This window comes from Hyperolius riggenbachi, chromosome 7 (assembly GCF_040937935.1).
Source record: "Hyperolius riggenbachi isolate aHypRig1 chromosome 7, aHypRig1.pri, whole genome shotgun sequence".
Classification (NCBI taxonomy): Eukaryota; Metazoa; Chordata; class Amphibia; order Anura; family Hyperoliidae; genus Hyperolius; species Hyperolius riggenbachi.
Window position 1 is genome coordinate 39167051 of NC_090652.1, and position 25342 is coordinate 39192392.

The window sequence follows — 25342 nt, forward strand, 5'->3', positions numbered from 1 at the left end:
AAGCCACCTCGAATTCTTTTTTGGTTTTAAAGTTTTTTGGGTTTTTTTGTTTTTTTTTTGAATCATTACTGGGGGCCTCTTATCCAGTGTTGTGTTCCTAGCCTTCATTGGAGGTACTTGCTAGAGGCGTACATATAATTAAAGTAAATGGGAACCATCGCTTAAAAAAAAAAAGGCAGATACTTACATAAGGAGAGGGAAGGCTCTGGGTCCTATAGGGCCTTTCCTCTCCTCTCCTGGTGTCCGTTCCAGCTCAGAATCCACCATAGCAGCATTTGACTAATTCGGCCAAATGCAATTTTCTCTGCCACCGAAGAGAGACTTCAGGAACTCTTCAGGAGCCCGAGTGCTCCCAAAGACGAGCCGCTCCATACTGCGCACGTGCAAGCACCCAGGGGTGTAACAATAGGGGGCCAGGAGGGGTCACAGCATGAGGGGAAAGCTGGCCACACATCGGCGGGGAGGGGGGCAGTCCCTCCCTCCCTCACCTTGGGCTCTGCGCTCCCCTCCTGCATCAATAATCAGCGGCTGGCAGTGGGCAGCGGCAGATACACATACCTCCATCCACGCGCTGGAGGTTCCGATGTCTAAGTGTCTGGAACTACTTGCTGTTTAAACAGGAAGTAGCATGAGGCACTTAGAGATGGACCTCCGCGGTGGATGGAGGTATGTGTATCTGCCACTGCCCGATGCCAGCCACTGATTATTAATGCATGAGGGGAGCGCAGAGGGGAGAGCCAAAGGTGAGGGAGGGGGCGACTGCCCCCCTCCCCACCAATGTGTGGCCAGCTTTCCCCTCATGCTGCGACCCCTCCTGCCCCCCCAAAAAATGGCCCTAAGCAGGCCAGGAAGGGTGATCCACACTAGTTATGCTCCTGCGAGCACCCTCTATCACGTAATCGCATGTGCGCAGTATGGAGCCACCTGTGTTTCTGAGGACTAGGCTCCCGAAAACTTCCGAAGTCCACCGCGGTGGGGGATTCAAATGGCGAAGGAAGCGCTGCACGGAGTGCACTGGGAGTGGAGAGGGTAGGCTCAATAGGACCCAGAGCCTTCTCTCTCCTTAGGTAAGTATCTGGGTTTTCTTTTTAGCATTTGGTTCCCATTTGCTTTAAGCCGGCGGCAAATTTGGGCACAGAGTAATGCCGGAAAATAGCTCATCCTGCACCTGCAAAAGTACCAGCGGCATTAATTACTATTCCCCCTCCAGGTTACCGTGGACAGTGGGGAAATACATAATTTGGCTTTCAGCTATTGCTGGCAGCCGAAATACACTGTTTTTATGGTAATTTGGGCTCTGTCTTTTTACGGCGCCCAAATTACTGTCTGAAAGCGCTGCTTTAGCCATAACTCCTCTTGAGACCTCTTGGACACTCCATGCGATTACGATTTTTCATATGATCCAGTTCAGATTAAAAAACATAGCAGCATGCAATATAAAAATTGGATCGTATAAAAAAATTGGAATCACATGTAGTGTGAAAGCGGCCTTACACTATTTATATTTGATTTGCACCAGAGAAAGTGACCCACGTACAGTGAAAGCACTATACCCGTGAGAACACGGTTAGTCTCCAAAAGCTACGTTGGTAAGTTTCACTCCCTGCAAACCAATTGTGTGAGTACTCCAGTCTACTGATTGATACTCCTTTTTATTTTGAACTCACTACACCGTCCAGGTTCCCAATGTCTCTGTGTTTGTTTTTTAAGGTGTTTTCCCTTATACCTATAAAAGCTTACTTGGTACTCCTCAGTAAACCAAATAGAATAGTGCTTAACCAAACAGATTCATAATATCATGCTTATAATATCATGCTCAGTGTCCTGAAAAACTTTAATCAGCAATAACACGTAATGCTTCTATTGCTCCCCACCTTGCAATATCATAAGCACTAAGCTCGTCCTAGCTAGGCAGACGGTGTGTGGCGCATCCATTACTTAAGCCTGGCACACACTTTCAATTGGCCAATTTTACCACTGCCATGTAGTATGATGGTCGACAGATTTTAAATACTATGAACAGATTGTGTAGGTTAACTCTCATACTACATAGTGGGGGTAAAATTGGTCTGTGATTGGCCAATCATAAATTAAGGTGTACCAGGCTTTAGGCATGTGGGATCTACCCAAAAGTAGAGATGGCCCAAACCTCCGATTTTCGGTTTGCTAACCCCGTTCGTGAACTTCCGCGGAAGGTTCGGTTCGCACAAACCTTCACGAACCGCAATAGACTTAAATGGGGAGGCGAACTTGGAAAAGTAGAAACACTTATGCTGGCCAGAAAAGTGATGGAAAAGATGTTTCAAAGGATCTAACACCTGGAGGGGGGCATGGCGGAGTGGGATACATGCCAAAAGTCCCGGGGAAAAATCTGGATTTGACGCAAAGCAGCCTTTTTTAGGGCAGAAATCACATTGAATGCTAAATTACAGGCCTAAAGTGCTTTAAAACTTTTTGCATGTGTATACATCAATCAGTGAGTGTAATTAGAGTGTAATTAGTGTACTGCTTCACACTGACAGACCAAACTCACTGTGTAACGCACCGCAAACAGCTGTTTGTGTAGTGACGGCCGTGCTGGACTACTGTGCACCATGGCGAGATTGCTCTTCCTCACTCAATGATGTCAGGTTAGGTAATGTCTGACTGCCTTATCAACTTTCCATGGTTCTTTCTCTACCATTGTTAAAGCTTACATCAAATTTTTTTTTTAAATTACATTTTCTGCTTGCGGTTCAGTACCTTCAATGAGAATCCTATGGAGGGCAAGTCTGCCGTTGTGACCAAGGGTAATGGTTGGGGAATCAGGGTTCGATTCCGGTCCGAAGTGGGAGCCTGAGACCCATGCTGTATAAGTCCTGTACCTGCCCTGACCACGCTTTGCAGACCAGGCATCTGTGGTCAGATGGACCCTTGACCCAGCGTAATGCAGACCAGGCATCTGTGGTCAGATGGACCCTTGACCCAGCGTAAGACAAACCAAGTCGAAAGCATTTGCCAAGAATGCGTTATGGAGGGCAAGTCTGCCATTCATTCAACTGTGTGAAACTTTCTTTGGTACTTTCTCAGTACCATGGTGTCCACGGCGGGTAACAAACAGGCCGGGGAATCCTGCTTCGATTCGATTCCGGAGTTGGAACCTAAGAAACGGCTACCACAAGGAAGGCAGCAGGCACGGCAGGGGATACACTGGTCCTGACTGTAAAAGAAAAAGAAAGAACCGACTTTTTCAAGGCTCTGCTGTAATGAATCAACTTTAAATCCTTTAACGAGAATCTGTTATGGAGGTCAAGTCTGCCATTGTGACCACTGACCATGGGTAATGGCCGGGGAATCCTTCCTGGTCTGATTCCGGTCTGGAGTTGTAGCCTAAGAAACGGCTACCACCACACATCCATGCAAGGAGGACAGCAGGCATGGCATGCCCGCCCCGAGGTAGTGACCAAAAATAACAATACAGGAGGACTTTCGAGGCTCTGATGTAATGAATCAACTTTAAATCCTTTAACGAGAATCTGTTATGGAAGGCAAGTCTGATGGTGCCTTCACTGCGATTCACCAGGTTGGTCTCCGGTGAGAATCTGTTATGGAGGTCAAGTCTGCCATTGTGACCACTGACCATGGGTAATGGCCAGGGAATCCTTCCTGGTCTGATTCCGGTCTGGAGTTGTAGCCTAAGAAACAGCTACCACCACACATCCAGGCAAGGAGGGCAGCAGGCATGGCATGCCCGCCCCGAGGTAGTGACCAAAAATAACAATACAGGAGGACTTTCGAGGCTCTGATGTAATGAATCAACTTTAAATCCTTTAACGAGAATCTGTTATGGAAGGCAAGTCTGATGGTGCCTTCACTGCGATTCACCAGGTTGGTCTCCGGCGAGAATCTGTTATGGAGGTCAAGTCTGCCATTGTGACCACTGACCATGGGTAATGGCCAGGGAATCCTTCCTGGTCTGATTCCGGTCTGGAGTTGTAGCCTAAGAAACAGCTACCACCACACATCCAGGCAAGGAGGGCAGCAGGCATGGCATGCCCGCCCCGAGGTAGTGACCAAAAATAACAATACAGGAGGACTTTCGAGGCCCTGATGTAATGAATCAACTTTAAATCCTTTAACCTATGGCGGCCAATTTTTGCACCATGATTCTTCTACAAGAATCCTCTGGAGGGCAAGTCTGCCATTTGTGAGTGACCACGGGTAATGGCCGGGGAATGAGGGTTCAATTCCGTTAAGAGGAGACTGTGAATCAGGCCTTCATGGTAGAATATCTGCTAGGAAACCACTGCTAAGGACAGGCAACAAGCAGAAGAGACTTGTTTGGGCTAAAAATAACAATACAGGAGGAGGACTTTCGAGGCCCTACTGTATATTAAATGAATCAATTTTAAATCCTGTAACGACAATCTGTTATGGCGGACAATGACAACACCACTTGCCTTTCAGGAGAATCTGTTCTGGAGGGCAAGTCTGCCGTCCATTCAAGTGAAAGGTATGCACTGACTGCCAGGTATAATACAATGTGCAGTCACAGATGCAGTGAAAGGTATGCAGTGACTGCAAACAGCCGTTTGTATAGTGACAGCCATGCTGGACTGGTGCGCACCATGACGAGAGTGCAGGTGATGGTGGCTTTACAGCCCATATGGTCTCCCGGCTGATGTAGCTTAATGACAGAACAGTGACTGTCCAGCTGATCAAATTTGGTCTGACCACAATGAAGCAACGACCTTATTATATTTGGTGTGCCAACCCCCGAGACACTCATAAAGCCGGCGGTCATTGCTTCATTGTGATACGCAAGCCCCTTCACCGCGGCAAGGTAATGATCACGAAGGGGGATGGGCACATGTACATGCCTTTTGTTTTGTTGTTGCAGCCACCCACAGTGCAGCCAGAAAAATTAGGCAAGCATGTACACACCCCAGAAAAAATATTATAGCGGCTGCTGCTAGCAGCGGCCTAAAAAAATCAGGAATCCACCTGGATTCCTGGACCCTGTTGGTGGTGGCGGAGAAGGCAGTCAAGCGGCTGGCGGGCAGAGGTGCTGTGTGGGGAGCGACTTAGTCTTGGGGCAGGCAGGCAGCCAGCAGTCACACGGCGTGCAGGCAGAGATGCTGTGTGTGGGGACTGACTTAGTCTTTGGGCGGGCAGTAGACATCCGGGATCCATGCCTCATTCATTTTGATAAAGGTGAGATACTGAACACTTTTGTGACTTAGGTGACTTCTCTTCTCAGTGGCAATGCCTCCAGCTGCACTGAAGGTCCTTTCTGACAGGACGCTTGCGGCAGGGCAAGAGAGAAGTTGGATGGCAAATTGGGACAGCTCTGGCCACAGGTCAAGCTTGCGCACCCAGTAGTCCAAGGGTTCATCGTCGCTGCTCACAGTGTCTACATCCACACTTATGCCCTATGTAGTCGGCTACCTGCCGGTCCAGGCGTTGATGGAGGGTGGATCCCGAAGGGCTATGGCGAGGCGTTGGACTAAAGAATGTCCGCATATCCGACATCACTATGAGATCACTGGAGCGTCCTGTCCTTGCCTGTGTGGACATGGGAGGAGGATTACTGCCAGTGGTACCTTTATTGCGTTGTGCTGTCACATCACCCTTAAACGCATTGTAAAGCATAATTGCCAGCTTGTTCTGCATGTGCTGCATCCTTTCCGCCTTCAGGTGAGTTGGTAACAGGTACGCCACTTTGTGCCTGTACCGAGGGTCTAGTAGCATGGCCACCCAGTACAGGTCATTCCCCTTGAGTTTTTTTATACGGGGGTCCCTCAACAGGCTGGACAGCATGAAAGAGGCCATCTGTACAAATTCGGATGCAGACGTACTATCCATCTCCTCTTGCTCTTCCTCAGTGATGTCACGTAAGTCCTCTTCCTCCCCCAGCCACGAACAATACCACGGGAACGTGGAGCAGCACAAGCCCCCTGCAACGGCTGCTGCGGTTGTTATTCTGCCGCCGTCTCTTCCTCCTCCACATAAACACCCTTCTCGTCATCCTCCGAATCTGACTCCTCTTCTTCCCTACACGACTCTTCTTCCTCCTCCTCTTCCCCCCTCTGTGCTGCCGCAGGTGTTGAGGAAACATATGGGTCCGATGAAAATTGCTCCCATGAATCTTCCTGCCATAACTGTTCCTCTTCACGCTCCTCCACAGCTTGATCCACCACTCTACGCACGGCACGCTCCAGGAAGTAAGCGTAGGGGATCAAGTCACTGATGGTGCCTTCACTGCGACTCACCAGGTTGGTCACCTCCTCAAACGGCCGCATGAGCCTGCATGCATTTCGAATCAGTGTCCAGTTGTTGGGCCACAACATCCCCATCTCCCCAGATTGCGTCCTTCTACTGTAATTGTACAGGTACTGGGTGACGGCTTTCTCCTGTTCTAGCAGGCAAGAGAACATGAGCAGGCAGTGGTGCTCAGCAGAGCTCGAATATTCGAGTAGCTCGAATATTCGAGCTCTTTTCCAGCTATTCGAGCTCGGTATTCGAGCTCCGAATAGCTGTAGCTATTCGAATGGGCTATTCGCGTACACTCGAATAGCCCATTCACTATTCGAGCTATTCGAGCAAACGGCGCTATTCGAGCTCGGTACCGAGCTCGAATAGCGTCATAGCCCAGATTGATGTCCTTAGAGCCAATCAGAGGGCTCCCAGGCCCTCTGACGGCAGCCAATCACAGAGGGGGACCCTGGCCAGCCCCTACCCTATAAATAGCGGCCGCCATGTTACGTTTCTCCGTCCTTGCCTGAGACTTGCATAGAGAGAGAGTTGCTCCTTTGTGCTTTGGCTTAGCAAGAGCTTTATTGTGGTCATTTACCTAGCGTTTTTGCTCACATACACCTCCTATACACACCTATATTGTTGTTAGTTAGTTAGACATTGTATTTTAGTTAGTAGCTTTTGTGTTACATAGAGACAGGCCAGCTGCTGCAGGCTTACAGCTTTAGGCCTCAGGGCCTGCCTGTGTGGGCACTGGGCAGCTGTCCTCCTGTCCTCTGTTTATTTCTCTCTATTCTATACCAGTATTTCTGCTGTCCTTTACTACTGATTGTATTAGTATTGTAGTTATATACTGTAACTGTACTAGGACACTCACTGTCACTGTTCATAGGCTACTAGCTGCTCCTGCGTGTGTGCACTCACTGTCTGTGTACACACTACACACACTCTATTTCCAAGTTCTGATAACTGATTGATTATTGTAATTGAATATTGTAATTAGTTAGTTGTACTCACTGTTACTACTTACTGTACTAGGAGTCTAGGACACTCAGTCACTGTTCATAGGCTACTAGCTCCTGCGTGTGTGCACTCACTGTCTGTGTACACACTACACACACTCTATTTCCTTCTGATAACTGATTGATTATTGTAATTAGTTAGTTGTACTTACTGTTACTACTTACTGTACTAGGAGTCTAGGACACTCAGTCACTGTTCATAGGCTACTAGCTCCTGCGTGTGTGCACTCACTGTCTGTGTACACACTACACACACTCTATTTCCTTCTGATAACTGATTGATTATTGTAATTAGTTAGTTGTACTTACTGTTACTACTTACTGTACTAGGAGTCTAGGACACTCAGTCACTGTTCATAGGCTACTAGCTCCTGCGTGTGTGCACTCACTGTCTGTGTACACACACTACACACACTCTATTTCCTTCTGATAACTGATTGCTTATTGTAATTAGTTAGTTGTACTTACTGTTACTACTTACTCTTACTGTACTAGGAGTCTAGGACACTCAGTCACTGTTCATAGGCTACTAGCTCCTGCGTGTGTGCACTCACTGTCTGTGTACACACACTACACACACTCTATTTCCTTCTGATAACTGATTGATTATTGTAATTAGTTAGTTGTACTTACTGTTACTACTTACTCTTACTGTACTAGGAGTCTAGGACACTCAGTCACTGTTCATAGGCTACTAGCTCCTGCGTGTGTGCACTCACTGTCTGTGTACACACTACACACACTCTATTTCCTTCTGATAACTGATTGATTATTGTAATTAGTTAGTTGTGCTTACTGACTGTTACTACTTACTTACTTACTGTACTAGGGACACTCACTCAGTCACTGTTCATAGGCTAGCTCCTGCGCGTGTTTGCGCGTGCGTGCACTCACTGTCTGTAGTGTACACACACTAAATTTACTTGTGATTACTACTGATTATTGTAACTGCTAGTTGTACTTCCTGACTGTTACTACTTACTTACTGTACTAGGGACACTCACTCAGTCACCTCACCCACCAACCCACTCCATTAAAGTTCCCCACTTTTCACCCGCCCTTTTAAAAAACTTTTGTCTATACGCCCAAAACATCGAAGATGTCTGGAAGTGGCAGCCAGCGCGGTTTGGGCAAGGGGAAGGGCAGCAAGGGAATCAGGAGGAGAGGGAGCAGCATTGTGGCAAGCCGCGGGCGCGCCACCATGCACAGTTCCGCAGCAGCAGCAGCAGCGTCAGTGGCTAACATTCCTCCCATAGCCACTGGCCGTGGACGCCTTGGGCGCCGCCCAGCAGGAGCATCTGCAACTCACGCTGCAGAGACACAGCAGCAGCAGCGTGTAGCACCTGCTCCGATTTTCCTCCAGCCGGGTCGGAAACGTCCCATTGAGGAAAAGCATGCAGACACTGTGGTGCAACTCATGACGGAGGATGAGCAGCCCGCCATCAGCTCTGCATCTGAGGCCTCCACCCTCACCACCACCACCACCACCCCTGTTCGCAGCAGCCGCCCAGCAGGGTCTGGGGAGGAGGCCAGTTCACCGTCACTCGCCGACCTGTCATTCAGCAGTCTTTTGACCCCAGGCATCATGAGTAAATTGTCTGCTGTTGTTGGCGATCTTGAGGAGGAGATGCTGATGGGCACTTTGGGGGATGAGGGATTGGACAGCAAGACTGTGGCGACAGTCAAGCAGCCCATCCATGCATCAGGAGAGGAGTTTGGGGGGTCCTCATCCCAGCAGGACATGTTTCAGGAGGGGGAGGATGTTGATGACCCGGTGACAGACAGAGACTGGGTGCCACCACCTCCAGGGGATGTCGTCCTCAGCAGCTCTGAGGAGGAGGAGGAGAATGCTCTTGTGGGCCTTGCAAGGAGGCGCATCATTGCAAGCATTGGCAGCAGCAGTAGGCAGGTCCCACAGCCTGCTGGTGTCTCAGGCTCAGCAGCAGTAGCAGCAGCATCTGCCAGTACCACCACCAGCCGCACCCAAGCCCCCCAAGCCCCCCCCCCAACCACCACAGGGAGACAGGCAGCAGCGCTTCCATGCCGTAGGGGGATGTTTCTGTCACCAATCTGGCGCTTTTTCACCATGCCCACAGTGTACAGCAAGTACGCCACTTGCAACCACTGTCAGCGGAAGTTGAGCAGAGGTGCAGACCCCTTAAAGTTCTGCACCAGCTCGCTCATCAACCACCTTGCTGCGAAACATTTCCACCAGCATCAGGAGTTCCAGAGGCTGAAGGCATCTGGTGCTGGCAGTGGCACCACACCCATCACTGCACAGCCTTCAGCAGCAGCAGCAACAGCAGCCACCCGCCCTCCTGCTCCTCCAGCAGCACCAGCAGGAGTGCGGAAACGCACTGCTCCTCCCCCCTCTGCAACTCCTGCCGCCGACACTGAGGCCTGTTCTGGCAGCCAGTCCTCAGTGGCCTCCTCCGCTGTGTCTGCTGATTCCCGTGCCAGCAAAAGGCCACGCCAGAGCCTTTTGAGCGAGTCCTTCCAGGGGGTGGTTAGGGCTCTGCCTCCCAGCAGCCGTCGCGTGCGGCAGCTGAACGGCTTGCTGGCACGGGCCATGTGCTCCCAACTCCTGCCGTACACGCTCGTGCAGGAGGGGAGCGACATTCGTGCGCTGCTTGCTTGCGCAGCCCCAGACTGGCAGCTCCCCAGCAGACACTTTTTCTCCCGCAAGGCCATTCCTGCACTGCACCGCTTTGTGATGGCCAATGTGGAGCGAGGGCTGGAGCACGCGGTTGGTGAAAGGGTCCACGTCACCATGGACTCCTGGAGCAGCCGCTTCGGGACAGGCCGCTACCTGTCCTTCACTGTCCACTGGGTCAGCTTGGTGGAAGGGGGTGAGGATGGGAGAGCAGCAGCGGGCACAGCAGCAGCAGCAACACAGTGGGTGGTGCCACCCCGCAGGGTCAGGGGAACTGCAGCAGGTTCCTCCGATCCTCTGCCATCCTCCGGCACACCTGGCCAAACCCCCCGCCTCAGCAGCAGCATGAAGGCCCGCCACTGCCAAGCGCTGCTGCACTTGGTCAGCCTTGGGAAGACCAAGCTGACGGCAACCCATGTGTTGGCCAAACTCCAGGAGCAGGAGAGGATTTGGCTGACCCCCAGAGGCCTCAGAGTCGGAGAGGTGGTGGCCGACAATGGGGCCAATCTGGTTGCCGCAATAGACAGGGGAAACCTGACCCACATCCCCTGTCTTGCCCACGTGCTGAACCTGGTAGTGCAGAAGTTCTTGCGCACCTACCAGGGGATGGGCGAACTGCTGGAAACGGCAAGGAACGTTGTGCGTCACTTCCGGCGCTCAGCTGCAGCCTGTGCGAGCCTGTAAGACGTGCAAAAGGAGCTGGATCTGCCACGCCATCGGCTGATCCTTGACGTTCCGACTCGCTGGAACTCCACCCTGGCGATGTTGGAGCGTCTGGTTGAACAGAAGCACGCTGTCAACCAGTACCTTGCCCTGGCCACTGTTTCCGCCGCTCAGAGAAGGGACAAGACCAGCAACATCCCGTCCATCGTCCCCGATGATGACTGGAGGCACATGCAGCAGGTGTGCTTAGTGCTGGCTCCCTTTCTGCAGGCCACTAACATGGTGAGCAGGGACCATGCTATGGTCTGCGAGTGGGTGCCCCTGGTTTGTCTGCTGAACAGGGCCCTCGATGCTTTGCTGGAACAGGGAGCGGCAGCCTTGGACCAGCAGGAGCGGCAAGCAGCTGCACAGTCCACCTCTGAGGGGGAGGAGGAGGAGGACTTGGTGGAGGTCCCTGACCTTGCTGCTGATGAGGGGGAGCAGCACAGTGCAGCTGAGTTGGTGCGGGGGTGGAGAGAGGATGAGGCGGCAGAGGAGGAGGATGAGGAGGACAGCACTGCCGTCGATGTGCCAGCACACGTGGCCCGCCTCTTCCCAATGGCAGCGCACATGCTGGCGTGCCTGCGCAAGGACCCCAGGGTGATCCAGATGAAGCAGAGGGAGGACATCTGGATCAGCATGATGTTGGACCCACGCCTCAAGGGGAAGTTGAGCCAGTTCCTGCCGCCTGCAGGAGGAGACCCAGCGCAACAAATAAGGAGCTTGCAGCAGGCCCTTGTTGAGCGCTTGGAGGAAGCCTTCCCCCAGCCTTCCACCCCCACTGTCCAGCAGCCAGCACAGAGGCAGCAGCAGGTGCCTGCATCCAGCAGCAAGCGCCCCACAGACCTGCTGTCTCTCAGCCACGAGCTCTACAGGACTGTAGAGGCTCCGGCAGCAGTGACTAGAGAGGAGGTGCATGCAGCAGCATCCTCCACCGGTCACAGCCAGCGCCTGACCCGCATGGTGGCTGACTACATGGGGTCCTACAGCGGGCTTGACAGCGATGCCCCTGTTGATCCCATGGAGTATTGGGTCAAGCGCCTGGAGATCTGGAGCGAGCTGGCGCAGTACGCCCTGGAAGTGCTGTCCTGCCCCCCTTCCAGCGTGCTGTCCGAGCGCTGCTTCAGTGCAGCTGGTGGTGTGGTCACCGAGAAACGCTCACGTCTGTCTCACAAGTCTGTGGACAGACTGACGTTTCTCAAGATGAACCAGGCGTGGGTGGAAGGCGAGTTCCTGGCCCCTGTTGTCGGCGAGAGGGGGACATGAACTGGCTAAGAACCATCGTTAATGTGCCTTACCACCCTTTACCACCTCCTGGCTCCTGCTCACTAAGCCAGCCTGGTTCACTTTGACTATTACATCGCCTGCAGCCACACATTTTACACCTACAGTGGGCTGCTGTGTACTGCCCTTCTGCTGTCTGTCTGTGTTTCCCACTGCCAGGGTACACAGATTTACCTTCTGCTGCCACTCTGCCACCAGCTATTACGTCAAACAATAGCTATATATCTGTGTAATTTGTTTTACAAACAAAACCAAAAAACCATAAAAAAAAAAAAAAGGTTTAATTTTTCTGAGGTGCCCGGGTTGAAAACTGTGTTGTCCCAGTTGTGTATTGGACACGATGTGGGCTGCACGACCGCTGTCTGGGACCTCCTGTTGTGTTCATTTACGGCCTGGTATCACCGCTAGATACCAGGGCTATTATGTCACGCTGCCTGCCTGCTGCCACACTCACACTACTCCTCCATTCCTCCTGCTGATGCTGCTGTCTGTCTGTGTTTCCCAACGCCAGGGTACACAGATTTACCTTCTGCTGCCACTCTGCCACCAGCTATTACGTCAAACAATAGCTGCTCACATTACTCCTCCATTCCTCCTGCTGCTGCTGTCTGTCTGTCTGTGTTTCCCAACGCCAGGGTACACAGATTTACCTTCTGCTGCCACTCTGCCACCAGCTATTACGTCAAAAAATAGCTATATCTGTGTAATTGGTTGTAAAACCAAAACTACAAAACCATAAAAAAAAAAAAAAGGTTTAATTTTTCTGAGGTGCCCGGGTTGAAAACTGTGTTGTCCCAGTTGTGTATTGGACACAATGTGGGCTACACGACCGCTGTCTGGGACCTCCTGCCTGCTGTGTTTATTTACAGCCCTGGTATCACCGCTAGGTACCAGGGCTATTATGTCACGCTGCCTGCCTGCTGCCACACTCACACTACTCCTCCATTCCTCCTGCTGATGCTGCTGTCTGTCTGTGTTTCCCAACGCCAGGGTACACAGATTTACCTTCTGCTGCCACTCTGCCACCAGCTATTACGTCAAACAATAGCTGCTCACATTACTCCTCCATTCCTCCTGCTGCTGCTGCTGCTGTCTGTCTGTCTGTGTTTCCCAACGCCAGGGTACACAGATTTACCTTCTGCTGCCACTCTGCCACCAGCTATTACGTCAAAAAATAGCTATATCTGTCTGTGTAATTTGTTGTAAAAACAAAACTACAAAACCATAAAAAAAAAAAAAAGGTTTAATTTTTCTGAGGTGCCCGGGTTGAAAACTGTGTTGTCCCAGTTGTGTATTGGACACAATGTGGGCTACACGACCGCTGTCTGGGACCTCCTGCCTGCTGTGTTTATTTACAGCCCTGGTATCACCGCTAGGTACCAGGGCTATTATGTCACGCTGCCTGCCTCATTGACTGCCTGCTGCCACACACTCATCCTCCTCCTCCTGCTGCTGAATTTACCTCCTGCTGTCTGTGTGTTTCCACTGCCAGGGAGCACATACAATGGCGCTTCCAACATGCGTGCGCCACCAGCTATTTGTTACGCTCAAAAATAGCTGCATTTCTTTAAAAAAAAAAAATTGAAAAGAGAAATAAGTGAAGAAGAAGACGATATAGAAGAAGATGAAGAAGATGAAGAAGAAGAAGATGAAGAAGAAGAAGAAGAAGATGAAGAAGAAGAAGAAGGAGAAGAAGATGAAGAAGAAGAAGATGAAGAAGATGAAGAAGATGAAGATGAAGAAGATGAAGAAGATGAAGATGAAGAAGAAGAAGATGAAGAAGAAGAAGATGAAGATGATGAAGAAGAAGAAGATGAAGAAGAAGATGAAGATGATGAAGAAGAAGAAGATGAAGAAGATGAAGATGAAGAAGATGAAGAAGATGAAGAAGAAGAAGATGATGAAGAAGAAGAAGAAGATGAAGAAGAAGAAGAAGAAGATGAAGAAGATGAAGAAGATGAAGATGAAGAAGATGAAGAAGAAGAAGATGATGAAGAAGAAGAAGAAGAAGATGAAGAAGAAGATGAAGAAGATGAAGAAGATGAAGAAGAAGAAGATGATGAAGAAGTTGAAGATGAAGAAGATGAAGAAGAAGAAGAAGAAGAAGATGAAGAAGATGAAGAAGAAGAAGAAGATGAAGAAGTTGAAGATGAAGAAGATGAAGAAGAAGAAGAAGAAGAAGAAGATGAAGAAGATGAAGAAGATGAAAAAGAAGATGAAGAAGATGAAGAAGAAGATGAAGAAGAAGATGAAGAAGATGAAGAAAAAGAAGATGAAGAAGAAGAAGATGATGATGAAGAAGATGAAGAAGAAGAAGAAGAAGACAATATAAAAGAAGAAGAAGATATAGAAGAATATATAGAAGAAGAAGATATAGAAGAAGAAGATATAGAAGAAGAAGAAGAAGAAGATATAGAAGATAAAGAAGAAGAAGAAGAAGTATATACAGTACTGAACAAATTTCTGGACACAACTTCTCTTTTCAACTTTTTTTTTTTAAAGGAACATCCCCACATAATCACTTGCTGTTGTTACTTGGAAAAAAAGAGGTTTCTTGCATCATTCACCCTCAAAACAAGTGTTGGAAGCTATTTAAGGCCATTTCGAATAGTCAGCTCGAATAATGAGCTCGAATACCGACTCGAATAGTGAGCTCGAATTCCGAGGTCGAATCGAATAGTAAAAATTATTCGACTCGAATATTCGACTGATCTCGAATAATTTACTATTCGAATTCGACCTAACTCGAATTTTGAAAAGGGGTATTTGAGCAACACTATGAGCAGGGTCGCCAGAGATGACACCACTTGCCTCTCAACTTCACTGTACAGTTTGGGTATGGCCTTTTTAGAAAAATAATTGCGGCCTGGTATCTTCCACTGCGGTGTCCCAATGGCCACAAATTTACGGAAAGCCTCAGTGTCCACAGCTTTTATGGTAATAGCTGGCAAGCTAATAGTTCCACCACGCCAGCTGTTAGACCCCGGGCAAGAGGGTGACTGGCAGAAATTGGCTTCCTCCGCTCAAAGACTTCCTTCACGGACACCTGGCTGCTGTGGGCAGAGGAGCAGGAACCGCTCAAGGGCAGAGGCAGAGTGGAGGAGGGTGGCTGTGAAGGGGCAAGGGAGAAAGCGGCTGAAGATGCTGCACCTGAAGGAGAAAGAGGAGGCGGAGGGTGGCTTGTCTTTTGTGTGCTGCTTTTCCTCAGGTGTTCTTCCCATTGCTGTTTGTGCCTTTTCTCCAGGTGATTTCGTAAGGCACTTGTCCCTACGTGAGTGTTGGCCTTTCCACGGCTCAATTTTTGGAGGCAGAGACAACAGATGGCATTGCTCTGATCTGAGGCACACACATTAAAACATTTCCAAACCGCTGAGCCCCCCTGGGGTTATGGCACTATGGTGGCATCAGCAGCTGACGTTGAAGGGCATGTCGGCTGGCTGTCCATAGCTGGCAATACATGGCGCCGGATACTGCCACCAGCTGTTTCTGAGGACGAGCTCCCTCTGCTTCTTTCAGGGACTCGTCTCCTCCTACTCCTCTCTGACTCCCCCTCTGAACTGTCCCCTGGTCATCTCCTCTATTGGGAACATATGTGGCATCCGTATAATCGTCATCATAATCATTCTGCCCAGCTTCGCTTTCCTCAGACACCTCCAAAACTGCACCAACACCAGGTACTTCATCATCCCCCTCCTCACACGTTACGTCCATAGTATCGCCATCTAACTCAGACGTATGAGGTGGTGTAATTTGCATAGCGCCTTCATCTTGTTGTAGCAGTATTGGCTGTGAATCAGTGATTTCCACACCAAATAACTCCTGCGAAGTGTCAAATGCAGCAAATGTGGTGCTTGTAGTTGCGCTGGTGGCTGCGGAAGATGTGGTGTTCTTTGTTAATTAGTCAACCACGTCCTGACAATCTTGGGAAGTGATGGGATGTGCCTTCTTCTGAACACTGTACTTTGGGCCAGGGCTGCAGGAAATCACATCAACACGACCTTGCACACACCTGCCAGGTGGCCTTCCTCTGGGTCTGGCTCTACCTCTTCCACTACCTGTTTTGTCCATATCAGGGGGGGGGGGGGGCGGGGGATGAAGTGAATGAAGTGAAAGGTATGCACTGATTTGACTAATACAATGTGCAGTCACACAGGTGCAGCAGTTAACAGGTATGCACAGAGTGGTATATCACACTGCGTGCACTTACGTAGGTAGGTGGGTTCACTGAACACAACAGCTAGGTATATGCTGTGATGAGGTGGTTTCACTGAACACAACAGTCAGGTATATGCTGTGATGAGGTGGTTTCACTGAACACAACAGTCAAGTATATGCTGTTATGAGGTGGTTTCACTGAACACAACAGCTAGGTATATGCTGTGATGGTGGTTTCATCGATCACAACAGTCAGGTATATGCTGTGATGAGGTGGTTTCACTGAACACAACAGTCAGGTATATGCTGTGATGGGGTGGTTTCACTGAACACAACAGCTAGGTATATGCCGTGATGAGGTGGTTTCACTGAACACTAGAGATGTCCCAAACGGTTCGCCGGCGAACGGTTCCAGGCGAACTTCGGGTGGTTCGCGTTCGCCTGCGAAGGCGAACTTTCCCGGAAGTTCGATTTGCCCCATAATGCTCTATTGAGCAGAACTTTGACCCTCTACATCACAGTCAGCAGGCACATTGTTGCCAATCATACTTCACTCACTCCTAGAGCCCCACACCCCCTTATAAAAGGCAAGGTTCTCCTGCCATTTTACTCACTAGTCTGCCTTCACTAATTAGTTAAGGGACAGCTGCTGACAGACTCTGCTAGGGAGAGTTTAGTTAGGCTCATATAGGCTTGTTCCTAGCTAATTGTTGTTCCTTATATTACTTCCTCCCTCCCTCCTCCCTCCTCCTGGAGGGAGGAGAGTCTCATCTTCCAGGGAATTGTAGAATTTCAAAAGCCAGCTTATATACCTTGGCCGGGAATTGACCCCAGGTCTTGGCAGGGAATTGAACCCAGGTCTGAGTGCGTGGTAGATAGCTCTCTTAACCGCTATACCACCACCAACACTACATTCTGAAACCAGCCTAGCATGTACCATTAGGATATATCCAAGAGAAAAATTAGCTTGCTTAAGGATGTATGTCAAAAGCCAACTCACATTGGCCAGGAATAGAACCCAGGCGTACCGCTCTGTAGGCTGCTATCCTAAGCATTATACCACCAACACTACATGCTGAAACTTCTTGGAGCAGACTTACTTCCTCCCTCCAAAAGACACACATACATCCCCATAAAATCATTCAACAGCAACTGCGTGCACAGTCTTTGTGGTACACAGTCTCTGTGGCACAATTGGTTAGCGTGTTTGAGTGTTAACTAAAAGGTTGGTGGTTCAACCCCACCCAGGCATGGCCTTGCCTTTTGTGTTCAACAGTTGTCCGAAGAGAACCCCAGATAGCCATGTAGATTCATCTCTCTCTCTCTCTCTCTCTCTCTCTCTCTCTCTCTCTCTCTCTCTCTCTCTCTCTCTCTAGTAGGGATGGTCACCGCTTTCCGCGGAATTGTATTTTCCACAATATTGGGCAGAAATTGGTCATTCCATTCCGTTTGGTCGGAACGGAATTGCTTTTTCAATCCGGTAGAATTCTGAAATTGCCTGTGAAATTCTGCTGGCATCCGTTGATGCCATTGAAGTGAATTTTCAGCTTAAAACCATCAAGTCCTAGAGAGAGAGAGAGCAAGCTCATTTTTCTCTTGGGTATATCACAATGGTACATGCTAGGCTGGCTTCAGCATGTAGTGTTGGTGGTGGTATAACGGTTAAGAGAGCTATCTACCATGCACTCAGACCTGGCTTTTGAAAGCCTACAAATCTTTAAGCAAGCTCATTTTTCTCTAGGATATATCATAATGGTACATGCTAGGCTGGTTTCAGAATGTAGTGTTGGTGGTGGTATAGCGGTTAAGAGAGCTATCTACCATGCACTCAGACCTGGGTTCAATTCCCGACCAAGGTATGTAAGCTGGCTTTTGAAAGCCTACAAATCTTTACCCAAGCTCATTTTTCTTTTAGATATATCATAATGGCACATGCTAGGCTGCCTTCAGCATGTAGTGTTGGTGGTGGTATAGCGGTTAAGAGAGCTATCTACCAAGCACTCAGACCTGGGTTCAATTCCTGGCCAAGGTATATAAGCTGGCTCTTGAAATTCTACAATTCCCTGGAAGATGAGACCCTCCTCCCTCCGGGAGGAGCGAGAGAGGGATACACTGCCTGATGTTGTAAAGCAGTGTAGGCCTGTAATTGAACATTGAATGAGATTTATGACCTTAAAATAGGGGTTTATGTGAAATTTAGATTTTTGCCTGGGACTTTTGATGTGTATTTCACTCAGTCATGTCTTCCTCGAGGTATTAGAACCCTTGAAACATGTTTTCTATCATTTTTCCAGCCGGTAAAAATTTTTCTAAAATTTTAAGTTCGCCTCCCCATTCAAGTCTATTGCGGTTCGTGAAAGTTTGCGCGAACCGAACCTTCCGCGAATCGGAGGTTCGCGACATCTCTACTGAACACAACAGTCAGGTATATGCTGTGATGAGGTGGTTTCACTGAACACAACAGCTAGGTATATGCTGTGATGAGGTGGTTTCACTGAACACAACAGTCAGGTATATGCTGTGATGAGGTGGTTTCACTGAACACAACAGCTAGGTATATGCTGTGATGAGGTGGTTTCACTGAACACAACAGCTAGGTATATGCTTTGATGGTGGTTACACAGAACACAACAGTCAGGTATATGCTGTGATGAGGTGGTTTCACTGAACACAACAGCTATGTAGGTATATACTGTATATACTTATTTCAAAAGCTGTCTATACAACACAACTGCAGTAATATTGGGTATTGCACAATGTGCAGCTGACACAGGTGTGTGATTGTGATTGGCCTGGGCTGGCACTGGCACTGGCACACAGTATGAATTACAAAAGCTGTCTATACAACACAAGTGTCAGTCAGTGACACACACACAGAAAAAAAAATCACAAGAACAGGATTAGCTCTGAAAAGAGCTGTTGCTGGGTGCTATTATAGCAATAAGAATCAGCCAGGAGCAAGCTAATAAGCCAAGAGCCTAACTAATCTTTCCCTAGGAGAAACAGTCTGAAGCAGCTCGCCCTACTCTCACTATTGCATGCACACGAGTGAGTGTAATGGCCGGCGGAGCCTGCTTTATATAAGGGGGGAGTGGCTCCAGGACTGAGTGTAGCCTGATTGGCTACAATGTGCCTGCTGACTGTGATGTAGAGGGTCAAAGCTGACCCTAATAGAGCATTATGGGGCGAATCGAACTTCCGGGAAAGTTCGCCTTCCCCGGCGAAGGCGAACCACCCCATGTTCGCCTGGAACCATTCGCCGGCAAACCGTTCGGGCCATCTCTACCCAAAAGTCCCTTGCGATTTAATAATAGATAATTTGCGATGTACCCAATAGGCACCCCTGTTCTAGATAGTTAAAGATATGATGATGATGGTGGTGGTGGTGGTGCTGATTATGATAAGATAAGTAACCACTACAGATGTAAGGTTGACATTGTTTTTTTTTTTCTACTCTACTGTATTTCTTTTGACTATTTTTCTAAGTTGCTCTCTATTCTTTTCTTTTCACAGATAAATGCAAGGTGTACCATAAACTTCTGGACAATCTACATATGAAGGATTTAATTGATACAAAATTGACATTAAAGCATATTCTGGATATTGGACCAGAGACATTAAAAGATGCTTGTCCACAAAACATTCAAGAAATCCCAGGACACTTCATGAGAAAGCTCATGGCCTTAAACAGAACTGCTCTTAACACTCAGTATGAAAAAGATATACCAGAAGAGGAACTAACTGAAATTAGTGTTTTGGATTCACTAATAAATGAAGGTGAAAGCAGCTCAACTGATTCTGTAAACCCTCTAGATGTCCTGTGTGTCCTTCTCCATTGTTCAGACTGTTTTCTACAGCAAGAGATTGTAACCAAAATGGCCATGTGTCAGTTTGCTGTCCCTCTGCTGCTCCCTGCTGGTGAGGGGTCGCACTGCACCCTCATGTTGTGGGCAATGAGGGAAATTGTGAAAAGATGGAGACCTCAGTCATTAGCTGATAGTAAAGGGTTCAGAGAAGAAAACATGGTAAATATTTCTATGCCAATTTTTTCTTTTGTCAGACTAGGAAAAAGCAAACTATCCAAATCTAAAATCCTGAACCAGGTTCTTAACCCAGCCCAGCAGCATCATAACTTCTTCATACATGAGGATATGGAAGGAGGAAACGTTGAAAGAGAAATATCTGATGGACTTGTGGAGATTTCCTGGTATTTTCCTTGTGGTAAATCTGATGTGTTCCCAGAACCAATCGCAGTGACCAACCTACGAGGAGAACTGGAGTCCAACTTAGAACAGTTTACATTCTTGACTCGAATCTCATCGGCTATGTTTATATTCATTGAGAACATTTCTGTGAGTCAATTCAGGCTGCTATCAGGCTACATTAATAGTGAGGCCAAATATTATTTCATAGTTACTCCAGACAGAGGTAAAAAAATTACCACCGAAACCACAAAACACATAAAAGAACTAATGCCAATTTTAAACATGAATATAGCAAACGATGTTCTTGCAAAAACCAGCACAGCCAATGATGCAGCTCTAGTGAAGAAAATTCAAAATTCTATTGAGGGTTTCTTAAAAAATTATCAGGAACATGATAAAAAGCTGTATCTCATCAAAAATAAAATCCAAGCGCTTCATATCTCTGTTGATGAGAATTCCCCTAAATGCCAGAAAGCAAAACAGTGTGCAAGTAAAATTACCTCTGTAATAAAAGATGTGGAAGCATATAAGAAGGAAACTCTGAAACTACAGGGAGAGATGTGGAAAAAGTTATCAGAAATAGAGAAGGAACTGTGCAGAATGACAAAACAAGGGGAAAAGAGCGCAGAAGAATATCGGTCCGAGCTTATAGAGCAGAGTAAATCACTGCACCAAAAACAATACGAGCATGAAATTCCTGTAGGCATAGTGGATTTTATTGATGCAATAACTGACAAATCAGACACTGAAAAACATTATTTCTTAAAATGGATGAAATTTGAGTTGGATTCTATTGCCAGGAATAATATTTATTTGCTGCAGTCAGAATACAAAGAGAAATGCAATAGTAAATCAGATACTTTAGAACTCAAACAGCTGGATCAGAAAATCTCTGACAGTTCTCTAGGAATCGAGCACTTCTTAAGGGAGTTGGGGCAATTTTATGAAGCTGAATATTCTACTGGGGGCAAAAAAGTGAATAATAAAACTATACGTCAATTCAGTAGACTTCCGGGAATTGCTGCTAAGCTCTTAATAGAAGGGTTCCCATTGGAGCTTATGGATGGAGATGCATCCAACATACCCTTGCAGTGGATAACTGATGTCTTGAATGAACTGGACACAAATACTGGAGGACAATGCAGGATGAGAGTAATAACTGTGCTGGGAGTACAAAGTACGGGGAAATCCACTCTTTTGAACACCATGTTTGGTCTGCAGTTCCCGGTGGCCAGTGGAAGATGCACACGGGGAGCCTTTATGACTCTTCTCAGTGTCAAAGAGGACTTTCAGATGGAGCTGGGATGTGAGTTCATCCTGGTGATAGACACTGAGGGTCTGAAAGCTCCAGAGTTGGCCTCTTTGGAAGGCAGTTATGAACATGACAATGAGTTGGCTACACTGGTAGTTGGATTAAGTGATATCACGATCGTCAACATGGCCATGGAAAACACAGCAGAAATGAAAGATATTCTACAGATTGTGGTTCATGCATTCCTAAGAATGAAAGAAGTTGGAAAGAAACCCAACTGTCAGTTTGTACACCAGAATGTGAGTGATGTATCTGCTCATCAGAAGAACACGAGAGACAGGCAAAAACTTCTGGAACAATTGGATGAAATGACCAAAGTGGCAGCAAACATGGAAAAGAAAAGTGGAATCACAATGTTCAGTCATGTAATGGACTATGATCTAGAGAAACACAACTGGTACATTCCTGGGCTCTGGCAGGGAATCCCTCCAATGGCTCCAGTAAACTTTGGTTATAGTGAAAATGTTCATGAGCTGAAAATTTATTTGCTGGATTTTTTGAGATCACAAAAGTCTGAAAACGTTAATTGCAAAATCCCAGATTTTATTACATGGGTAAAAAGTTTGTGGAGTGCAGTGAAACATGAGAAATTCATTTTCAGTTTCAGAAACAGTCTGGTGGCTGAGGCTTATAACAAACTGTCTGTGCAATCCTCCCTTTGGGAATGGGAATTCACTAAAAAGGTCCATAGCTGGATGATCAGTACAGAGACCTATATCAGAAATGAATCTGCAGACAACCTGAACACAGAGATTTGTGCAGAATTAAAAGCTAAACTTCAACAGTTACTGTCAGAAGAAGAAAACACGATCTTACATCTACTAGGAAAATATTTTGAGAGCAAATGTGAAAATGTTCATTTAATCGAACGCTACAAAAAAGATTTCTTCTTGAGTGCAACATTCCTAAGAAAGGAACTGGAAAGGAATTCAATTAATAAGCTCAATGAGACAATTTCTATTCAGAAAGGAAAATTTCATATTCTGAATATCCAGAAAACATCACAACAGCTTATTGAGAAAGAAATAACTGAACTCCTAGAAAGCTGCAGAAAGAGGAATTGTGACCTTGGAAATGTGGAACCAAAGAAAGAATTTGAAGAAATGTGGAAGAAAACACTTTCTGGTTTACAGGTGGAGATGCTAACAAAGCGGAACGTTGGCCAAGCAGTCTTTCAGCATCTGCAAAAGGAAATGGGTACAGAGGGAGCAGGAATTAACCAAAAACTAAACAATGTGAGGTGCTTGGAAGGTTATGGATACAAGCAATTTGTGGTAGATAACAGTTACATTGACTCTTGTTGGAAGCACTGGCCATTAAGCAAACAAGAAGACAAAATAAAAGATCTTGCCACTAGTTTGATAGATATGTGTGATAAATACATCAGAGAGAAGGCAGGTACCACAGCGGACTATAATGATACCTACTGCCAAGAGCTGCTCCACATGATCAATAATACGCTTGATGAAAAAGCTAGCAAAAAAATCCATTTTACAAAAAATTTCATTCTAGATATTAAACTGCACATCTTTGGAAAAGCAACTGTGGAATTTCAGAAGATGCACGATAACTTCATACAAGAAAACGATCCAATAATTTGTCTGGAGAAACTAAAACCTCAATACCTGGCAACTTTTGAGAGCATATTCCATGAGAAGGATGAGTGTCAAATCAGAGCCAAGAAATTCTGTGAGCAGTGCCTAAAGCCAGCCCTTACTGATTATATTCTGAGGCATCTAGGCAAGGAGATCATTGATGAGATTATGAAAAGTTCTGATATATTTAGCAGCAGAAGTGCTTTCCAGCAGACAGTATTGAAAAATTTGCTAAAGAAAGACAGCTTTAAAGAATATTTATGTTATATAAATCATTATGAGACATTTGTGAACAATTGGATATATAGGCATATTATTAAAAAATACAAGAGCTCGCCAACTCATACATGCCTAGAAGAAAAACTCTTATCGTCTCTAATTGAGAAAGTCCAGGAAGTCTTGCGGAATGAGAGATGTATGGAAACAGAAACCATTGCAACATTCCTGGATCAGTTCTGTGAGTTGCTGAATACAGAAATAGTCATTGCACAGAATGAAATGCAAGTGATCTCTTTCTGTAATACAGCAAATGTTGGGCAATTCTCAGAGGATATCCTTTTCTATCTCCCGACAATAAAGGATCAGATTCTATCAGATGAGAAATTAAAGGACATTTCATCTGTTCTTAAAAGTGTGACACTGAAACCACAGGAGGAATTATTCAAGAAGGTGATTGGTTGTGGGAAGCAATGTCCATTCTGTAAAGTCCCCTGTGAAAATGTCGGAGGTGACCACCAGGAGCACTGCGCTTCTCTACATAGACCTGAGGGATTGGGAAGATACAGATGGGAAATGGATAAGACTTTGGTCACAGAAATCTGTTCCACCTCTGTGGTTTCTAACGCTAGATTTAGAAATTCAGAGACAGATGGAAAATATCACCCATACAAGGAGTACCGGAAGTACTATCCAGATTGGGCCATACAACCTGATGCCAGCCTCAAGTCCTCAGATTACTGGAAATACATTTTTGTGCATTTCAATGATGAATTTGCAGAAGATTATAAAGCAGAACCAGCCAAGCTTCCAAAAGATTGGAAGACAATCACACAAGAGAATGCTCTTGAAAGTTTGAAAGAGTCATTCAATACCAAATGATAACAGTATGGCTGTGTAAGATGCCATCATAGACTCATAATGTAAAATTATATGCTTTAAAAATTTACTATAGTTATTACTTAAAGTGAACTCAAGCCAAAGACATACCTAAAAAGACACATACTTGCTAAAGAAGAGGGAAGCTTCTTGATCCTGTAGATACTTCTTGTGTCCTCCTTGTTGCTGCTGCTGCTCGGCAGAACTCTGGAAGTTCTGGGCCATGCACACCTTTAGACACCAGCGTGGCCATGGAAGCACCGCCCCACCTGCACAGTAGCATGGAGCTTCTTGTGCTTGAGTGGGTCCAGCTTACTGCGAAGGCACAGCCATACTTACACAGGCTCAGTATGGCCTCACTACTGCTTTAAGAGGAACAATCTTCAATCTGACAAGCACTTGTCAGAGTTCTTTGTGGGTTCTGGCCAATGGAAGACTGGAAGATGGTGTGGGCAGTATCTATAGGATTCAGAGGCTTTCCTCTTCTTTGGCAGGTATGTTTTTTTACAGAACAACTGTAATGAAAGGGATATGGAGGCTGCCATATTTATTTCCATTTAAGCAATACCAGTTCCCTGGGTAACCTGCTGATATTCTGCCTCTAATACTTTCAGCCATAGACCCTGAACAAGCATGCAGCTGATCAGGTGTTTCTGACATTACTGTCAGATCTAACAAGATTAGCTGCATGCTTGTTTCTGGTGTTATTCAGACACATCTGCAGCCAAATAGAACAGCAGGACAGGCAACTGGTATTGTTTAAAAGGAATTAAATATGGCAGCCTCCATATTCATCTCTCTACAGTTGTCCTTTAAAGGGAACCTAAACTAAGAAGGATATGGATTTTTTCTTTTAAAATAATACCAGTTGCCTGACTCTCCTTCTGATCCTGTGTTTCTAATATATTTAGCCACAGCCCCTCAACAAGCATGCAAATCAAGTGCTCTGACTGAAGTCAGACTGGATTAGCTGCATGCTTGTTTCAGGTGTGTGATTCAGCCACTACTGCAGCCAAAGAGATCAACAGGACTGCCAGGCAACTGGTATTGTTTAAAAGGAAACATCCATATCCCTCTCAGTTTAG

The 25342-nt window shown here is 46.8% G+C and overlaps 1 protein-coding gene across 1 annotated transcript in view; it reads left to right on the top strand.

Annotated features, from left to right (window-relative positions):
- LOC137525481 (up-regulator of cell proliferation-like) overlaps nucleotides 1-24260 on the top strand; it is a 57708-nt gene extending 33448 nt beyond the window's left edge. The window contains exon 3 of the mRNA XM_068246591.1: nucleotides 19564-24260. Within this exon, the coding sequence (XP_068102692.1) occupies nucleotides 19564-24260 (4697 nt within the window). The remainder of the gene's footprint in view (nucleotides 1-19563) is intronic.
- Nucleotides 24261-25342: the final 1082 nt, after the last annotated feature.